Below are 20,303 nucleotides of genomic sequence, written 5' to 3'. Positions count from 1 at the left end.
TCACACCTCCAGCGATTGTCAGACTATGAAGAGAGACAGATTTCTATTCAAGTCTTAACAATGTGTTAAGACAAGTTTCAACATTCATTTACTACAAATGACTGTCTTTTTTCCATCTGCACACCAAGGACATCAATGTAGTCCTTACAAACACAACACTGTTTTATTTCATTTTGCATTGTAAATCTCAGTCGAATATCATAACTTGATGCTGTCTGGTCGACTGATGCGGCTCAGAATGCTTGGCAGTCTTTAAAGGGATAGTTCACCCAAAAATTAAAATTCTGTCATGAATTACTCACTCTCTAGTTGTTCAAAATATGTATAAATGTCTTTGTTTGGTTGAACACAGAAAGATAATCAGTTCTTGGATTCTATTGACTAGCATAGGAAAAATGACAATGGTAGTCAAAAGTGCCCCAGAAATGTTTGCTGTCCTACCCTCTTCAAAATATCTTCTCTTGTGTTCAACAGAACAAAAAAAGTATTTTTCCTACTATGGTAGTCAACGGGGTCAAAGCATTTCCCCAAATATCTTTCTCTGTCTTCATCAGAACAAAGACATTTATAAAGATTTGGAACAACTTGAAGGTGAGTAAATGATGACAGAATTTTTATTTTGGGGTGAACTATCCCTTTAACTGTTCTCCTAAAGGCATGTGTCAGTGTCTAAAGGAAGTTGGGTCAGGTCTTTAAGTTTTGTTTTGAAACTTGAGTCATTTTCTCTGCAGTGCAGTTCTCTTTGATGAACAGAGATATCTCATGTATTTTTATTTTGACTATCAAAACTTGGTCTGACCCATTGTTATCCACAGTGTTTAATTTCTGTTTTAAAGAGTACATTCCTCAATATTTTTAAGGGCTTATTTTGGTTTATGGAGTGTCCGACAACAAGTTTATGTACATACATGATGTAAAAATACTATTATTTCGTAATAATAAGCAGTTTTTATTACCTTACTTCTTGACTGACTCTCAAATGATTCGTTCCGCAATTCATCTGTGTAATCTCCGCCTTTCCGCCAGCGTAGTCTGATCTGATTGGTCAGATAGTGTAGTCTGCTGTGATTGGTCAGATGGTCTAGTCTGCTGTGATTGGTCAAATGGCCTAGTCTGCTGTGATTGGTCAAATGGTCTAGTCTGCTGTGATTGGTCAAATGGTCTAGTCTGCTGTGATTGGTCAAACGCGTTCAGCATGTGTCGCAAATGGACCGCCTATCATTACTGCTGTATTACGGTTTGCAGGTGGTTGGATATTAACAGTGTATAGAGAGAGATGGCGTCGATTTTACCTTACCAGTTCGAGCCCGAGTCTGACGAATCATTCTTTAATCCTTATACAGATGCCAGTAAGAAAAAGGACTGTTTTAGACACTTCTCTTGTAACAGTTAGTTATCACGGCATACAGTGTACGGTGTTCGTATCTTCAGATGTTAATATAACTATAGTACACCACGCAGTTCTTGAAATAAAGACTTTGCGAGTTAATATGGTTGAACACTTACATTAGCGCAACGAGTTTATAGCTAACGTTAGGTAAACAAACAGTAACAACCCCAAAAATAACGGTAACGTTAGCTAAACACAGACATGAGATAACGTCACACAAATTTAATTTTAAGTTAAGACAAAAATAAAGAGTCACACTTACAGGTTGTGATTCGGTGGAGCTTACAGGTCCAAATAAAGTTGGTATTGCAACATCTTTTAAGGAAAGACGTTTAATGTATCCTGCAGTAAAGGCGCCAAGATTGATGAAGCAATCTTCGGTAAAATGACGCGCGCAAAGTAAAACGTTCGGTTTTTACTCCTTTGGTGTCGTTTGAAAAATAAATAGTAACCATTTTTTCCTCAGAAGTTCTTCCTTTGGTAGTGAAAATAAGACTGACTTAGTTTCACTACATAGAACACAGCTTCTCTTAGACATGATGCACACGTCACGAACGAGCTAGTACAGTGTTTGGGGAGGAGAGAGTTAAGTTTTCGCAGTCAGTAGGCGGGGATTTTTCTAGTGACGTAGGTACATTGTGGTTAAAGATTCGGACAGGTCATGGCTTGTTCGCGTGATTCAGAGTCGATTACCTTTTTTATAAGCTAATAACTTTGTTATTCGTTCACCATCGGATTTACAACTTGGCAGATTGCTTACATTCAAACACGGCAAAATTAAACACTTCATGAAATGTATTTTTTATGATCTCGAGGAATGTACTCTTTAAAGATACTGATATCATAGCTATATAAAAATACATTTAAAGCCACAATATGGAATATTTGGACCGCTAGATGGCGCACTTTCGAAACAACAACAAAAGGCGAAGCTAAATGACGTTATGTAGGAGAGTGGAATTATGGGACATGTGGTTTTCACCATCCAGAGGCGTATGGAGATCGCCCATCATGTTCACGGACGAGGTAATGAATTAATTGTATTTTATGTCATCATAATGAATTAGTTTGCAAGAAACGTGGAATGTAATGCTACATTAGCCCGCGACTGATATTGGACTTTGTCAATTGATTTGGTAGCGTAATGCTACACAGTTTTACCTGTTTAAAACAGTCATACAGTCGTTTAAAAAGTAAATTGTAACGAACCCACAGCATTTACAAGTAACGTTATTGGTTACATATTTTTGTGCGACATATACTGTATTTCATAGAGTAACTGCATTCATAACTATTCAAATAATCTGTACATGAGTATTTTGAAAAAGAAAAAAATGTGCTTACCTGTCTATTAAAACACATGTGAGAGCGGAGTCTCTGTCCAGTCCAAGTTGGTCGCGAAGCTCTCTCCATTTAGAAAACGCCACGCCGATATTAATTCTGGTTTTATTTCTTCATTTGTCCATAAGCCTGCTTGCCTCATTTGGTCTACGTTTACACTTTTTGGGTTTTCTTTACTCGTCAAAGCGTAATCGTGATCCATAATAACAGAACAACAGATGCTGCGTCCCAGATGCTGTATAACCACTTCCGCATTTGCGTGTTGCCTAGTTTCTACAACCGGAAACTGAGGGTAGTGCGGAGCACCGGATATTAAGTCACTGATTTGCGACAAATACAAAGGAGACAAGGGACGGGTCATTATTTTAAATAGGAATTTCTCTGGATTTGCACATTCTTGGGAACATTTGGGATAATGTAAGTACACAAGTGCATGAAATATATCACACTTTGCAAGGGATTTTTGGATATTTCATAACAAAATTCTTCCATATTGTGGCTTTATGGGAATTCAACAATACAGGTTGTTTCATGTCAGAACCTTGTATGGGAAATAAGGTATTTTCAAGAAGTCTAAGCTGCATGTTTTTCAAACAATAGAATTCTATGGAGATGATGACAGTTTTCAAGCCCAAAAAATATTTAATTCTATAGCGATACCATTACATTGACAAAAAGGTCAACAAATAAAAATAGCTCAGACTTTTGCAAAATATCATATTCTGCAAAAAAAAAACACTGTTCCTTTAAAATTGTGTTATAAACAAATTTATTGTGTTTCACCAGTTCTTCATAAGCATCCCAGGGATGTTTGCTTGTGTCTCATGCAGCTCGGAAGAATTGCTTCAAGGTTAGTTCTCTCAATCTAATGTTTCCCATTGCCAGTCATTATCATATAACCAATTATTGACAGCTGACGGAATATCGTTCTTAGGTATGGAGTTGAGCCTCCTGCACTTGTAAAGCTGGAGAAAGAGATTGAAAAAGAGGAAGATGGGTGTTCGTCTCCATCCATGTTCTTTGCCTCACCTCTGCCCTCTCCATCCACTCCACCTCTGTTTTTTCAACCTGATCCAAACCCCCCTCCAATCATACAATCTTCTCCTCTCCCCACGTCTACACCACCTGCCTCACCAACTCCATCCCCTCCCCTGGACCCCCATCCCTCTCCTCCTTTGCTCCCCACCCCTCCCCCTGATTCAATTTCTCTGTCCTCCACCCAGTCAAAACCTCACCCTGATTCACCCTCTACACCATCACCTGTTAGCACATCAATCAAATCTTCATCAGCCACACCCACAAAATGCCATGCGAAGTTCAACAGAAAAAAGAGCACTGGCAACCTGCTGGATGATATTGCGAGTGTTTTCTATCACAAACCTCTATACTTCACTCCTAAATTCTGTAACTTTGACCTCTTTAATCTAAGCCAGGTGTTATGCTCTATTTTGTTTCAGGTAAGACAGATATCAGAGGACCCACCATGCAAATGTCCAGTCAAATTCTGCATTGAGAAGCAGCCCAAAGGCCATTATCGTGTTGGTGACAAAGTTCTCTATGTCAGGGTATGTACTTTTTCGCAGACTGCTTTCTTTACGGCACCAAGCTGAATGAAAATGTTATTTATTATTTCCCACCTGCAGTCTGTCGCAATTCCATTGACGTTTATGGAAGGATATGAAGCGATATGTAAAATCATGCTCTGCTGTGCTTTTACAATTTCTTTGGAGGCACAAATATTAGTTTTGAAGCTGAGCGAGAGCACAGCACTCATTCAAGGCAAAGCCTCATGGGAGCTAGTGTTGCCTGGCAACATGAAGAAAAGGTCACACCTTTGAATAGGGAAACGGGAGGTTCAGACTCGCAAATGTCTCGGATCAGACAAATCTTTTCACAAGTACTCTAACGGAACAAAAATAAAGGCTAAGTGAATCATTCTTTGTCAAAGATGATTACAAACAAAGCAGGAATATTGAAAATACACACAAAACAAAATTTTGGGAAACTAAAAGATTGCAGGCTATTGTCTTGACTCACAGTGTTTACAATACAAAAGGCCTTTAAACCGTACAGGGAATAGCTGAATTCTTCACAAAATTGTCACTTTGTCTCAGTGGTGACCTGCACAAACTCATTACACGCATAATTAAACATATCGGAATTCACTTATGTAACATCCACAATCGGTTTTTACTGTCACATTCATAGCCATCAATAAATTAATATGTCTGGTTTGGTGACTACAGTATATTCCTGGACAGAATTCACTTTTTATATATATTTTTTTCCGTCGTTTTTTTGTTGACGTTGGCATTGGCAATTGGCATTGTCTATGAAAATTTCTCTCATCAATATGACCCGTGATTTTTTCAAAAGTTCGGTTATTTGTGTTTTTATATTACAAAATTCTGTCTCCCACTGTCACACAAATACAGTCTTGTCTGTACAGTATTTGTTATTCTTGATTTAAAGAGTCCAGTATGTAATGTCCTATAGATAATGGTTTTCTATAATCTATAATTGACTGCATGTCAACTACTGAGTTACACAACCTTGACCCAGAAAATGTTGTGAATAATTTATTCATATTGAGTTATAGCAAAACAAACAGAAACCAAACAGATACAGCATTTTATTGTTATAGCTATAGCTATTTGTTTGTAGAAGTAAATTTGAGAGTATTCATTTACCTATTCTCAAATTATATTTCCATATTAACTGTCAGTTTGTTTTCTGATTATAACCAACATTGCAATATTGTAAAATATTTAAAACCTCTTTCCAAATTCCAAACTAACAAAAAACAAAAATCTAAATCTGAATTCATTGATCACTGATCATGTCATTGATCCGTCACTCGTGTTGGCTCCGCCTCTCCTTTTGTGATTTTTTTCAATCAGGCAAATCCTTCAGGGTAGCAGCATGTGTGACTGAGGAAGAAAAAGAAGAAAAACAGCCGCTTTCTGTCAGGGATCCAATTAGCATAGAAGCAGAGGGAGAGAGAAAATGAGAGAGAGAATGGCTTACTACAGCAAAGCAAAGAGAAGCTTTTAATATCATTTCCCAGCCTTCCTTTCAGTCTGAGGGAGTCCACGTTTTTTCACTTCTGTTTTGACATCTCAAGCAAAAATGAAAGAGAAGCAAGATCCATTAGATCTTCACAATGGCTAAGCCGTGTGCCGAAAGCAGTGAAGAGTCTGTGGATCATTTAAAAGGAAATGTGATTTCTATCATTACTGAGAGATGTTAATGGGGTCATGAAAACGTGCGATACCTCTCTGTTTAGCTCTTATTACAAAGAGTAATGCCATTTTCACAGAGATTCATGAAAGCTGTTTTAATACTATTAGCAAATGACAACTCCTTTTAAAGAACACAGGCTCATAATTTTAGAACCTTTTACCAGTTTTTTATACACATCCCTATTTTTCTATTGATGTTTACCTAGTCTCTTAATCTGTTCAGTCATTAATGATATATTCAGCATTCATTGTTGTTACACATTGGGCAGATTAATGGTCAGTTATGGATCTTATCCAGGTGATTCGAGAACGGCTGCGGAGAAGGAAGCAGACTGCATAACACAAACACTTAGGGCTCTGTTGGTTTTGTTTTTGTTTAGTTTGCTGTGCTCTTTAAATAGTGCTCTTTTAAATTTCCAATGAACATAATTTTTTAAGGTGGAACGTTATACACAATTTTTGCTGTCTCAGCCATTTCTTCAGTCTTCCAGGGAAGTTTCGCTACTATATAATAGTATATAATATCTTGGTTTGTTTCAGAACACATACTAACCTATTTGAACAAAAACATCTTGGGGATACTGTTACTCTACAGGCATTGTTCAGACTAGTGAGTCTACCCTGACAGAGAGATAAAGCTCTAATCTGCCATCTAGTGGTTAATGTGTTAACAACAGCAGGGCCACCCCCACAGGCATACATTTTTCACTACAGTAAAAACATGTAAAATGATCATTTTTGTTTCGTTCTGTGAACTACTAATAACATTTATCCCAAATTTCAAATAAAAATGTTGTTTCTATTTGCATTTATTTGCAGAAAATGAAAACTGGAGAAACAAGTCAAAATAACAGAAAAGATGCTCTGTATTTTTTGATTGACCTCAAATACTGCTAAGAAAACAAGTTCATATTCACTTTTAAGCTATACAACAGTAATATTTGTAGATATATTTAGGAAAAGTTCAAACTTAATTTTTTATGTAATAACCTCGATTTTTATCACAGTTTCCATGTCTTGTCATGCTGTCAGTCTTTCACATTGCTGTTGGATGACTTTGTCACTCCTGAGCTTTGATTTTGTTGAAATTCAACAGACACTGGACTGGAATGGCCACAATACATATAGAAATGCTGCTTTAATGAACATTTGGTCTCTTTATGTAATAGAAAATAGCAATGATTTTTGTGGAGGTACTGTAAACCTGCTGGTTAGAATGCATGAGCAACATGTCTGAATAAAACCAAACAGCCCTCAGATTTCCATACCATTTTATCTTTCTCCAAGTAAACGTATCTTTCTTCTGTCTGTTTTTATTCGTGTACGGGTCAGAAGCTGTGAAGCTTGAGTGACACGTGGGGTATCCTTAAACAGGCTAGCCCCTCCCTCACGGCTCTCTGGTGTATTTGTTAATTCTGGCTCACTCTCACCCTCTCTGTCAGCCCTGACATTTTAATCTGCTTGGAAACAGCTGAGACTGATCAAACTGCATGGTAATTAGAATTACCCAGCCCTCAAAACGTGTGTATGGATCCCTCTATTAGGATGCATTAAGCAAAGGGGTTCGGAGGGGTGGGAGGGGAAAACATATAAATCTGGTTGTATTACCAGCAGCTTAACAGCTTTGTAATGAGAGGGTCAGGGCTGATAAGGTGTGGGGGGATAGATGACTAACAATGCCCCAGGGGAGAGAGAGATTTCTCAGGAGACACGACCCATCCTGTGCTCTCTTTCTCTGTCTCATTTTGTGTTTCTTGGCTTGTTCTTGCTTGGTAGCGGTTGCCTTGGCAGCAAAAGAGATTTAAGACACGCTAGCCGGTGCTGGAACACCATAGGTGTGTATTTTGAATAGCTGTGTGTGTGTGGATTTGTCCTGCAAATTTGGCTCAGCTGGTGCCATGAGGTAGTGTTTCATTTGGTTTAATGAGATTTCAGCAGCATAGTCTCTCTTTCTCTCTTTGTCACGCTGTCTGCCTTTCTCTCTGACTGATATCATTTGCCTTTCTTTGGATCTGCTGCATATTAGATGTGGGCTTTAAATATTTTATGAGAGAGGAAGGGGTCTTGGGGAGATCATTTTTCAAAAAAACACCAAGCTGGATATTTTACAGATATGTCTAATGAATGCAAACACGGTGGTTTAGTTTGTTTTAAAGAAAGCAACAGTGAAACACAAGGAATGCCCCAGCCAATGAGCATCTGTAAACTGTTTATACGGTAAATGTTTTTTGTTTTTTTATCAACCACTTAAATTGTAGTAAGACTCAATCTTTCTGCATTTTCTTTTGCTCTCTTTAATGACAGATGTTGAATGATAAACATGCCATGGTGCGTATTGGTGGCGGATGGGAGACATTTGGTACATACCTGTTAAAGCATGACCCGTGCAGGATGACTGCGATTGCCCGGCCCGGAATCAAAACCAGGAAGTCCCCAGTCAAGAGAGAGCTGTCCCGGGACAGTTATCTGGTCGTGGGTACTCACTCCCACTTCAAGAAGTAACACTTTAAAAACATTTAAGCAGGTGTGATCACAAATTCAAGAGTAAAAGCTTTTTTCTGGGAGGAAAGCAGCCCAGGTGGCTAAAATCTTGTAAATGACCCGGTGTGGTTTCGGTTTTAGAACAGAACAATAAAGAATGTTGAACGGTACTGTACATTCAGTAGATTGTTCTTATATAGGGTAGAATTAACATATGTTATCATATCATATTGACTTTACTTACAGATAATTATGATTTGTTCTCCCCACTTTTATAATGGGAAATTCTAAAAACATAAAGGGCAGGATTTCTGTTAATGAACAGTTTACTTTTATAATCTAAAATAACTTGCTGTATTATCTTAAATGGAACTTGAAAAATTTCTTCAGTCATCCTCTAGGTGGTGCCCTGTATTGCATTTTGAGCTGTATTTTAGGACTATGCATAAAACTACTGCAATACCATCCTGTGCTCAGAGGTCTGTGGACATAATGGTGTGCAAACAAACTACTCTACTCACCCTTTATACTTCAATAACATAGATTTTTTTAACAACTTTTGCATTGCATGTTCTTCCAGTAGCATATCGAGCCAAATTCAATCTAGTTGTCAGACTCTGAATAAAATATTGGTTTCTTTGATTTGTGTATTTAAGATTTTATAATGCGTTTATACATTGTGAAAACTTTCCAACTTGACTATCAATATATATATATTTCTTTTAGCATAATCGATTGATGAAATATAAAGAAGTACCTCATCATGAAATGCTACTAAATTTTATTTCTTAAAATAAAAGTCATTTCAAAAATCGACACAGATTTTATACACTTAAATTAATCAATATGACAGCATGCAGGACAATGACACGTTCAAATGAATCTGCAAAAACTGCTTGTACCCCAAAAATAAATAAAAAATGGTGCTACTTTAATTGCCAAAGAAAATGGCAAATTTTATACAAATCTCACCAAAAATGACAAAACACCTGCATGTGTTTTTTATTTGTTTTAAACACCTTTCTTTGTCTTTTTTTACACAATGGTCTTTGTGTGTACATTTGAATTCTCCCCATTCCATTTGTATTGTTAGTGAAGGATATTACGTCTGTGTGTGTTAATACCTGATATTGGATTCCTCAGAAAGGATTTACTCCGTATAACACTTTTATGTCTATCTAAAGAGTTCTTTTGGTGTCGTTTTCCTTATGTATTTGAATAAAATCATTCCATTTGGCCACATTGTTGAGGAATTGTAATCCTTGTACAAAAATGTTTGTGCCAATCAGCTAAACTGTCAGTAAGCTATTCTGTAACTCCATTAAAGCACTACAAGAAAAATGACTGTGCTCTTCAATTTATCCTCAGATGACCTTATTTTACGCATACATTTCTCCAAATATGCTTTCAGAATACTACCACAGTATTTCCAGTCCTTAATGTCTCATAACTATTGCATTTACTCATCACCAATGTGGATATCAACACCAGTACATTGTGCTTGGACTCTGTGGAGATGTACAAGACTATAAATGTACATTTAGGAGAGACGTGATGCATTTTAAATGACTTGTGGTAACTGTGCTTTTCATAGCATTCCCGAATAAATAATGTCCATCAGTGAGAGTATAATCAATATGAATTATTAATAATGTGAAGAGACACACTCACTTTAAGAAAACACATTACCAGATTATTACTAGTCCGGGGTTCTTTAAAATATTGTTTGGTTATTTCTTGAGTTGGTCATGTACAAACATACCGTATCTTGTAAACATTGTAGTTTGTCGAGTGCCATATTTTGAACCCATAAGAAACACCACACTTTGGATCGAACCAGGAACTTAGAAAATTCTACCTGGGATCTATCATCTTCCTATGATCCACCCAAAACTTATAACTTATTATTGTCCAAAGACACACTAAGCGTTCCTACTTTGGACCTCACATCACACTTTGCAGCTACTCATAACACTGAATTCCCTAGAATGTCTGTAATAATAAGTGCAACCAACAGGTTCGTTTTATCTTAAATATTCAACACCATTTAGTTGTGATATCAAGATGCTGCGCTCCTTTTAAACTCTGACTTTCATCATATTGTGCTCACAACAGCAATAAGGCTTCATAATAAATTCATTTCAGAACAACCCTGACAAAAATTTTGAAAACAAATCAGGTCAATAATTCACATGCTATTGAATAATAATTTAGTCAAATTAAAACGGCTACCACAGACCAAGCCAGGTCACCGGTCGTTACAATCAAAGAGTGAAAAGGCTTCATTTGTATCCGAGCATAGTTTCTTACAAGCGTAGACCAGAAACTAGACAAAACAAAGTATTTTTACACATACAGACTCTTTGAGGCCTTGGGAAATTTGCTTCTTGAAACTCTAGTGACAGAAATGCTTTCGTCTCTATTTTCCACTGCCCTCATTCTGGCCTCAGTGAAGATTTTTTTAAGAAATAGGACTTGACACGGATTTGTTTGTTCGTTTGAGGATGTGAAAAGAGAGCACCATTTTATTATGAATCCTCATGGAGAGAAGACAGTAGCCTCCAGTCAGCCTCTCAGTCGTAACCTGGAGAGAGAGAATTTTGTGCCATAAAGGGTGAAAGTGAGTCAAGTGAGAGTGTGGAAGTGCACGTGACTCCCGTTTGCACACGAAACAGACTCCTTCAGCGTCTGCAAATGTCCGTGGCAGACATTTTACGGACTTTCTCCATTATGCATTAATAGGCTGCATTTTTTAAACGGATGGTGTACACAAGTTGTGCTGGAAAATGTGATCACTGAGGAAGCCAAAAAGCCCCTTGAGTCGTATGAAAGAGACGATGATACAGTCATACTGTGTGATGAATAGGCCAGATGTCCTTACATGGATGCTGTATAGATGTTGCTCCAGAAGTCTGTTCACACGGTCCCATTTTCGTGCCTGGACTTGTGGACTGTGGTGCGGGCCAAGGGGCTGCTTAAAGAAGGAGCCAGCGTGCATAAGAAACCAGCCAGCAGGGTGAGACCTAGTCCTCCCCAGGCACAGAACATGGACCAGCCGTAACCATGACTGATGTCCTCTGGAAGTCCATACAGGTAACGTGGGTAACGTGAAAGCTCGAAGTTAATGCCCGCCACGCAGGTACAAAGGGAGATAATACAGCAGGTTCCTGCCAGAAGGGAAACCAGTCGAGATTACACAATCATTTAGGCTACATATTAGTTTACAAATAGAAAATGCAAAGAATTCATGTTTTTAATCTCATTTCAAACAGTGTATAGACGGTTTAAATGAACGCATGCGCCTGGCTCACAGTTTTTCCGGTCTGTGTTTGGTTATGGGCTAGTGGCTAGTAATATAACAATTTATTTTATATTTAATTTATACTGATTTATAATAATATTTTAATGTATAATAACTGTATTAAATTAAATAAAAACTACTCAACAGTTATTGATCCTTTGCGGAGGTCTACCGGACGTTTGGGCCACATACTGTAGCGTTTATTTTGTTGCTGCCACTGAAGTGGTCTATAATAACCAGCCACTAGATGGCGACGACTGTACTAAAATCTCAACTGAAATAGTCAAACCAAGTCTATGGCCGTTTATCAATTCCAAGAACGCAAAGAAAAGACAACCGGTCTCGGAAGAACGAACTTGGATGGACGCGCCGCAGTGACTTCTGGGACTTCAAGCGGATTCCGTATGCACGCAAGGCTGCATACGACGCATCCTTGATATCGAGAACACATCAGGGTACTTTCATGCGTTCTGTTCTTGGCTGCGTCCAAATACCCCCACTTGCGGTCTTTTCACTTGACCACTTGACTACTTTCATGACGTATTTTCTGTTTTTGGCCCAAGTGTTCTAGTGGGCGTGAAGATCCCAAGTGAGCATGTAGTATTTCTAACCCGATAGGACACACTTAGCAAGTGCACACTTGTAACGTTAATTAATGTGGTGTTTCTTATTATGAGATAAAAAGCAGTTTTACAAAATATACATAACTCTGGAGTTTTAACCAATAAAATGAGCAACACTACGTTTAACCTCGAAATTATATGTAATATCTAATATAGTTGACTCAAGTCAGATTTATTTTTATAGCGCTTTATTTGTATTGTATCAAAGCAGCTGTACCCAAAAAACAAAAGAAAAACACATGTTAGCCAAACATATAATAAATAAAGAGAAAACCTCAAAAAGTAGTAGTATAACTTACACTTGAAAGCTTTCCACAACATCTCGCGAAACCTGTGCAAAAAGTCTCATTATATCCAGAATGTGATGCATGATGGGATACACTTAGCCCTGCATACCGCTCGCAAGTGGTATTCAAGATAGTGTGGGTTTAGTGTGCGTTAGGGGCACTGCACTTTGGCGTTTTTAAGACATTGGACAGACCTGCACTCTTACTTCCTGTCACGCGTGCACACACTCTCAAGCGGACGCAGCCCTTGAGTATTGGAACCGGACTTTAGTTTGACGGTTATTTATGACATAGAGCGAGAACACAAGGACACAAGACCGCGGAAGAACGCATATTGAGAAACGGCCTTTCTCTTCCGCTCTCACACAAACACACACGCTGTCTCTTACCTCCCATGAGGAAGAGTAGTCCAGCTACATACTGCATGAGATCATGTTGTTGACAGCATCCAAGAACTCCTATGACCCAGCCAAAAAGGATGATAGAGACAGCCATGCCCACAAAACCTGCTGTCATCCGCCGCAGATCTACAGCACACAGCGTCAACAATAAACCCCTCTGACTTGTAATTTTTGAGCGATTACATGTATCGCACGTTAAATATTTACGTTTGCATTTCTGAGGAAAAGGTGTCTGCTCACATACACGAAACAGTTTATGCTTTAATGAAGGGATCATGGAGTATAAATGTTAAAAGAGACTCACGGAGGGCGTGCCACTCATCTTGCCGGATGGTCTTGGTGATATTGACGGGAAGGTTTTGGGGCAGGATTGAAGATGTGTAGTGATACTTCACAGGAGCGCATCTCTGAATAAACCCTACAGTGTATCAGAAATTGGACGAAAATATATATGTACTCAGTAATGACAGTTAAAGTGACTATTATGTGCAAATCTGATGAGCAGGTCTGTGTCTGGTCTCATGCTAGTCATGTGTCAAGGTCTCATGCTAGCATTAAGTTATTTCCTGGAGAGCGATTAGACAGACATGATAAAACGGAAGAGGTCATAAATGTTAATTTTAAGAATTGCATTCACTATTGTATTTTCATGTGAACATAGAAAAAAGGTTTTTATTAGAATGTTAACATTTAGACATCATTTAAACAGGCATGTCACTGGAAAGCAATTTAACACACATTAGCTTATGAGGAAAGTTAAAGGGATAGTTCACCCAAAAATGTCAATTCTGTCATAATTTACTCACCCTCTTGTCATTTCAAACATGCATGACTTTCTTTCTTCTGCAGAACACAAAAGAAGATATTTTGAAGAATGTTGGCAAATGAACAGTGACTGTACCCATTTACTTGCATTGGTTTTGTGTCCATATAAAAGAAATGAAATTTTCTTTCGTCAAGAAGGTGAGTAAATGAACTATAGATGAACGTTAAATGTTTCTTGAGCTTTAAAAGGCACACTTAAAAAACTGTTAACCACACGCAGCGTTCTGATACTGAGTGAACTATGCACTATGTAACATTGTATGAAAAATAAGTGTTAGATTCAGAAGTGCCATGAGATTTTCTGTCTGTTTGAGTGTTAGTGTATTGTGTATTTGAAAACAAGCCATGTGTGTAGCCCTGATTGTCATTTCTATTAAAAAATGTTCACTCATTTTTTTTGTAAGGTTACACAACTTGCTGAGACTGGTCAAGTTGAGAGTCATCATCCCAGTCACACAATAAACTTTGTGATGAGAACGTTCTGTTGCACAGATCATAAAACGCAGCGTCACTTTCATCTTTATTTAATGTGAGAATTTGTGAGGGACCAAATGTTTTTTTCTGTTGCTGCCAATTATCCAGTGTTGTTTTTGAACAGTAGGTTAATTGCACTGGGCTTGTAGGGTTAATAATAAATGAGCAGAATAAATCTGAATCTGTTATTTTGTTCTTTAGTTGGACATACAGTATGAGCTCTGCTAAGGTTAACAGCTGCTTTAAAATTAAACTGTTCTTTTAATTTTTTGTGACACCTCAAATGATTCAGACGCCTGTTGGATCAAATGAATATCTTGACAGTAGGCTGCTCAATGTGACTATTTCTCTATGTGGATCTTAGTGTAAGGCCATAGAAGAGAGGTGATCTGTATAGGCTTCTTTTATCACTCTGGCTGAATGGCTGGCTTGTCCCATGTATATCAAATCATATGAACTGGTGTTTTAGCTTTCATATAAAGATTTGGTCTTAATTTGCAGAAATCAGAGCAAACATTTTAATGGCTGCATTATGTGTGGATTTGAAACCCTTCCAGTTTTTAGATTGAGCGATGGTAATGGATGCGCTTCATATGTCTGGATGCCTCTAAAGCTCTAGGCTTCTCTACCCCTTGATTTATTAGATGTGTCACAGTAAACAGGTGTTTGCTTGCCCAACAGTGGACTCTTAGGTTTTCTGTTTTTTTATGTGCTTGATAAAGCTTTATAGTTTTTGTCCAGACACCTGAACTGCTTCTGTTTTCATTGTTTGTTTATTGGAACTTTGTTTAAAAAATCATCTCCATTCTAGTGGAAGTGTGTTTGCTATTGTTGTATAACACTCTAAAAAAATGGTGCTAATGAACCATAGCTTGGTGCTTCAGTAGTTCTTCAGTGGTTCTTTGGGTTTCCTGAGGTGCTATATAAGCTGAAGAACCATACAGGGGCTTAACAGGTTCTTTATACGGAAACGGGGCTATATAGCACCTTAGTCATCCTAAAGAACCTCTGAAGAACCACCGAAGCATCACAGGATAGAATTTTATCGAGTGATAAAAACAATAGTGTAAACCTTAGTGCTAAAAACAGGTTTACTAGATTTTCTGTTATTTTCAACATTTAGGGCAAAGGCAAAAATGAAAAGAAAGAGAAGTTGGTCAAGGACAAACTGGACGATGCAATTACAGATTTTCTACAAACAAGACATTGCATTACATGGCATCTTGTGTTGATTTTGTTTTGTATAAAGCCATTATGTGACAGAATGCACAGAGTTTGTTGCTGTAGAGCTCCACTGTGAAATTAAGAATACAGATCTTACACTTGAGCTGAGCAGAAAGCTATCAATGTCTGATGTTCTGTATCAGAAGCACAAACAGACATATCAAAGGCCGAAGACACTTCATCTGAGCCTTTGAAGGAAATACATACACACTGTGTTTTTATCTCTCTTATTTTGTGTAAACAAGGAATGACGTGGGGAAAATAAGACAAATTTAATTTCTGTGATAACTGATGGATACTCTACAAAGAGACGTCAGATTAGTTGAGTGAACTCAAGCTGCAACAAAAGAAAAACCAATGCCCTGCAGATTTAAAAGACATTTCAGATTTGCATGTTATTTGATGTTGATGCTTCTATTACACACTGGTTTACTGGAAGAAAAAGTTGATACTGTGCAGTTTTGCTATAACACCGTTTGTGTGATATTTAATTCACTTTTTAATGCATTTCAAATGGTTTAAAGCGAGTTCATAGTGAGTTGCAGTCATTAGATTTAGTCTGAACTTCTCTGTTACTCCCAGTTTTTTGGTAAATGTGCTGCGTTCAGTTGTTGTTAACTATTAAAGTAAACTTCTTTTTTTAAACTAAACAGTTAATACTATGCTAATTTATTTCATGTTCTTAACAAACATCACTGACATATTCTGCCTTCTTTGCTTAAACACATAGAATACCGTGCTGATCTTAAGAGTGAAAGATACAGTAGGTATACTGAAGAATAAATCTGTAAGAAATGGAAGAGTGGTCTCACAGTCTACCTGGAGTGGTTTCACACCATCACCACTTTATCTCTTATGACATCTACACAGTCACTTAGGGTAACCTGGGAAATCAATAAACAAATTATTGATGAAGATATGGCCAAGTGAGCGATGCGCTTCCTCTTCACCACCAGGCAGGAAAATGTCTGCTAAAGCTATGCACGTATATACTTGTGGAACGAGCTTAATTAGAAAATAAAAAACAAATGTTTCCAAAAACTAATTTCTCTCCAGATTTCTGTTCACTGTAAAAAAACCTGTAAAAATGGTAATATTACACCCTTAAAAATAAATGTGCTTAAAAGGTTCTTCACAGCGATGCCACACTCTTAAAAAAAGGTGCTTTAAAAGGTTCTCCGATGCCATTGAAGAACCTTTTGGTTATAAAGAACCGTTAACATCTTAAGAACCTTTCTGTTTCACAAAAGGTTCTTTGAGGCGAAAAAAGTTCTTAAGATTATAAAAAAGTAAGAAAGAGATGGTTCTTTAACGCTTGTATGGTGTTCGGCTCTGTGGGACCCGTTTTCACTTTTTATCAAAAGAAAAATGATACAATTAATTATTTTTTCAAACTCATTGGCCTTGGCTTATTTTCTGTGATGAACATTTATCAGGACAAATTTTCAATGACCGCACACTGTGTGTTGTTGATGTTCGGGTCCACTGGACCCAGGGCTTATAACATTTTGGAAACTGTAGGTTCTGTGTACCTTCATTGTGTCCCTTCATGTCTGGGCCTCCTTTTAGTATGTATGTTTGTGTGCGTTTCTGTGTGCGTTAGGGTGACCACCCATCCCGCTTTGCGTTGTACCGTACAGCATTTTCACCCCTGTCCCGCACGTCGCATATTGAGAAAATGTCCTGCATTTTTATCAGTCTATTGGTTTTTAGTTTTAGTCACATTAAGAAACGTTCTTTATCCCCGAAACGCACATGAGACGATTGTTTGCGCCATTGTTTATTTACCTATTTAACAGTGCTGTGTCAATGCAGTCCGGTGCACACCAGTGTCCAACGAGCTCATACAAATGCAACTATGTTTTAAAGCCTGACTTTTATCCAATGAGAAGACGGCAGTGATTTCAGTCATCAAGAGGCTGCGTCTGTCAGTAGATCGGGTGGCAATCCTCCCATGTCAACTTGCCGAATAAACACTATAACATTGTAAACTGTGTGGCTTTGAAACTGTGTTTAGCCTATAAGTTTTAAAATGAAAATTATTTGCAAATAATGAAATGCTTTATTTAACAATAATACATTTCAATAGAGAAACTCTTTTTCAGTATCTGTTTGTTTTCTTATTCTTTAAGTTTTCTCTTTTTGAGAAGATCTTCAAAGTGTACAACATGATGACAACGCATTTGATCTGTACTCAAAAGAGACAGTACACCTTGAAACCGCCATTAAAATGGTTTTATGCTATATATATGTTATCTATGCCTTAATTATGTTGTAGTTGGAATGGACTAAATAACAAATTATTTTTACGAGCTAAAAGATAGAAAAAAAATATAAAAGTGTTTCGTTCTGTAATTATATCCCAGTTTCACGCTACCTTTCAGTGGTGTCCCACATTGTCCCACACAAACGGATTACATGTCCCACATTTGGTTTGTTGGGTGGTGGTCACCTTAGTGTACGTGTGTGTGAGAGAGTGTGTGTGTAAGTGTAAGTTTTCTGTTTCTGCCCCTGCCCCTGCCGTCCCCCCCAAAAAAAACATGGAGCACTTCAATTCATAAATGTGATCTAACAAAGGTACGGGGAAAATATTAACCATATATATGCCGTTTAGATTGATTGTAATTGGGATGAAGTAAACATCTTTTAATTATTTTAAAATAAAGTTTGATTGCGTTGAATTAAAAACCCAATACTGCAGCGGGTCCACTAGACCCCCCAACACTGGCTGAGTAACAAAAATATGAACACCACACAAGGTTAAAGAACCTTTGACTGAATGGTTCTTTGTGGAACCAAAAATGGTTCTTCTGTGGCATTGCTGTGAAGAACCTTTTAAGCACCTTTATTTTTAAAAGTGTAGATTATTATGGTTATTACTCACACACCATTTTCGGTTCCACAAAGAACCATTCAGTCAAAGGTTCTTTAAATAACCATATTTTTCTTATCTTTTTATAATCTGAAGAACCTTTTCATCACCAAGAACCATTTGTGAAACAGAAAGGTTCTTTATGGAACCATTTAGACAAAAAAGCTTATTCTATGGCATAGTATAGCACCTTTTTATGTGGGGCGCCAAAAACATAAAACAACATTTGTAAATGTTTTTCATGTAATTTTACACCTGTAAATTTTCGTTCCATCTCTGTAATTTGACATGTTTACCGCATTTGAAAAATATGTGAATATTCTATCAAATAAAGCAGTCAAAAATACACTTTCTTTACAGTGCATTCAGTTTTATTTACATTCCTTTTGTTATTTTTTATTAAACCTATTGTTATTCTGTATTTTATGATTACCTGTCTTCTCTTACGGTTATTACTCGCACAGTCCAAGTAAAGCTGACCAGACCTACATTTCTTTGCAAGTTTCTGTTTATGTGACAAAAAAATTGAACTGAGCTGAATAAGCATTCCACAGCTTGGTAATAACTGAGTAGGCCATACTTTACAAAAGATAGGCTATTTACTTTTATAACTGTGTGTTTTCTTTCTTTCCACCTCTAAATATTTTATTTGCTATTCATATCTCGTTTTTTTTTTTTAAATCACCTTTTGCTCCTTTTTATTTTTCCTCGAAACATGTATTTATTAACCTGTTATAGCCGATTGTTTCATAGCTACACGTCAGATGCAACATGCACTGCCGTCATCAATAGCTTATGCACCTGCTGACATCAACCCTCGACTTTGTTATACAGATGCAGATGACACAGGTGAGCTGAATTCAGCACCTTGGATAGCGGCAGTGATGCGACTCTTCACATTTCCCCTGTATTATTCTTTATATCGTTTTTCAACTTAACACATTAAGTTAATAAAGAAGTGCAAGCGTCATGTGGATTATTGTTAAAAGCACTTTTACAGAATTGCAGCGTTACAGAATGGCAAATGCTTTCAAAACACTACGTAATTTACCATTTGAACCTGTGCTTCAATTCCTTTCAAAATGAATTTCCTGTATGGCAGTACACTATGAATCTACTTTGGCCTTGACCAAGCACCCCAAAAAGCTCACCTTTGTAAATGAGATCCTCGGTCTCCAGGTCAAACCCCTCGCGATGGCACTTTCTCCACAGACCGGAGATCGTGGAGTTGAACTGGCGGCTGCAGTGAGACTCCATGGCGGTGGCCGAAGCCACAGCGTGCCGCTTGACGCGAGGCGACGGTTCCCCAACCGGCTCCATCTCTTTCCTCTCATAGCCCTTTGGAGGCATCTGAAGAGGCAAGTTGTGATTTGAGATGTAAATATATCCGGGATCGTTACGCTTGTTCGCGTAGTTTTTGCAGCGTTCGCGGTGCCGCCGAGCGTCCGTCTCGTACCAGTAATCGGTGCAGATGGCCGTTGCCAACAAGATCAGTGCACAAAACGCCAAGAAAAGACCCGCGCTGGTTAAAATCTTAATGGCGGCCATCTTCTCCGCTTGGTGGAGAACCCAGACAGACTCGCGGTCCTCCCCCGACTGCCGTTGTAAACGGTAGAGCAAGAAAACGCAGCGAATATCTAGCGTTTGTCGGACTCTGACATGACCGGGCTCGAGTCCAGCGCGATGCTGTCTATTGTCGTAGAGCTTCCGGACAGATGTGCAGTTTGTCCACCATCTGTTTGGTTTGGAGTTGACGAGAGGGGAGAGATGATGCGAGGACCAGTGCTGAGTGAGGGGAGGATGGAGTGAGTGTAATGCTCTCTCTTTCCTCTTGGGCCTCAC

At 38.0% G+C, this 20,303-nt stretch overlaps 2 protein-coding genes across 3 annotated transcripts in view; one reads left to right on the top strand and one right to left on the bottom strand.

Moving 5' to 3' along the window:
* gas2b (growth arrest-specific 2b) overlaps positions 1-9,432 on the top strand; it is an 18,222-nt gene extending 8,790 nt beyond the window's left edge. Inside the window, exons 5-8 of one of the 2 annotated variants that reach the window (XM_057338598.1) lie at positions 3,518-3,581; positions 3,666-4,089; positions 4,189-4,296; positions 8,278-9,432. In XM_057338598.1, coding sequence (XP_057194581.1) covers positions 3,518-3,581; positions 3,666-4,089; positions 4,189-4,296; positions 8,278-8,475 — 794 coding nt within the window. In that variant the 3' untranslated portion in view covers positions 8,476-9,432. Of the gene's footprint in view, positions 1-3,517; positions 3,582-3,665; positions 4,297-8,277 lie in introns of both variants that reach the window. The other variant, XM_057338589.1, reaches the window with a different exon arrangement.
* tmem276b (transmembrane protein 276b) lies at positions 9,219-20,303 on the bottom strand. Its single transcript, XM_057338613.1, has 4 exons — positions 19,613-20,303; positions 13,371-13,484; positions 13,055-13,192; positions 9,219-11,621 (listed from the first exon to the last, which is right to left on the bottom strand). The coding sequence occupies exons 1-4, from the start codon at positions 20,007-20,009 to the stop codon at positions 11,371-11,373; spliced, it is 900 nt and encodes a 299-aa protein (XP_057194596.1). The 5' UTR covers positions 20,010-20,303; the 3' UTR covers positions 9,219-11,370.

Source organism: Triplophysa rosa, linkage group LG1, assembly GCF_024868665.1.
Source record: "Triplophysa rosa linkage group LG1, Trosa_1v2, whole genome shotgun sequence".
Classification (NCBI taxonomy): domain Eukaryota; kingdom Metazoa; phylum Chordata; class Actinopteri; order Cypriniformes; family Nemacheilidae; genus Triplophysa; species Triplophysa rosa.
Note: the sequence above shows the minus strand (reverse complement) of the source record. Positions and strands in the feature narration are given on the sequence as shown.

Bases quoted from the DNA above. Each gene is read 5' to 3' on its own strand.
- tmem276b (XM_057338613.1), bottom strand. From the start codon at position 20,009: ATGGCCGCCATTAAGATTTTAACCAGCGCGGGTCTTTTCTTGGCGTTT. The intron at 13,485-19,612 runs GTGAGCTTTTTG...GATACACTGTAG, and splicing joins CGAGGATCTCATTTACAAAG to GGTTTATTCAGAGATGCGCT. The intron at 13,193-13,370 runs GTGAGTCTCTTT...TGTGTGCTGTAG, and splicing joins AGATGAGTGGCACGCCCTCC to ATCTGCGGCGGATGACAGCA.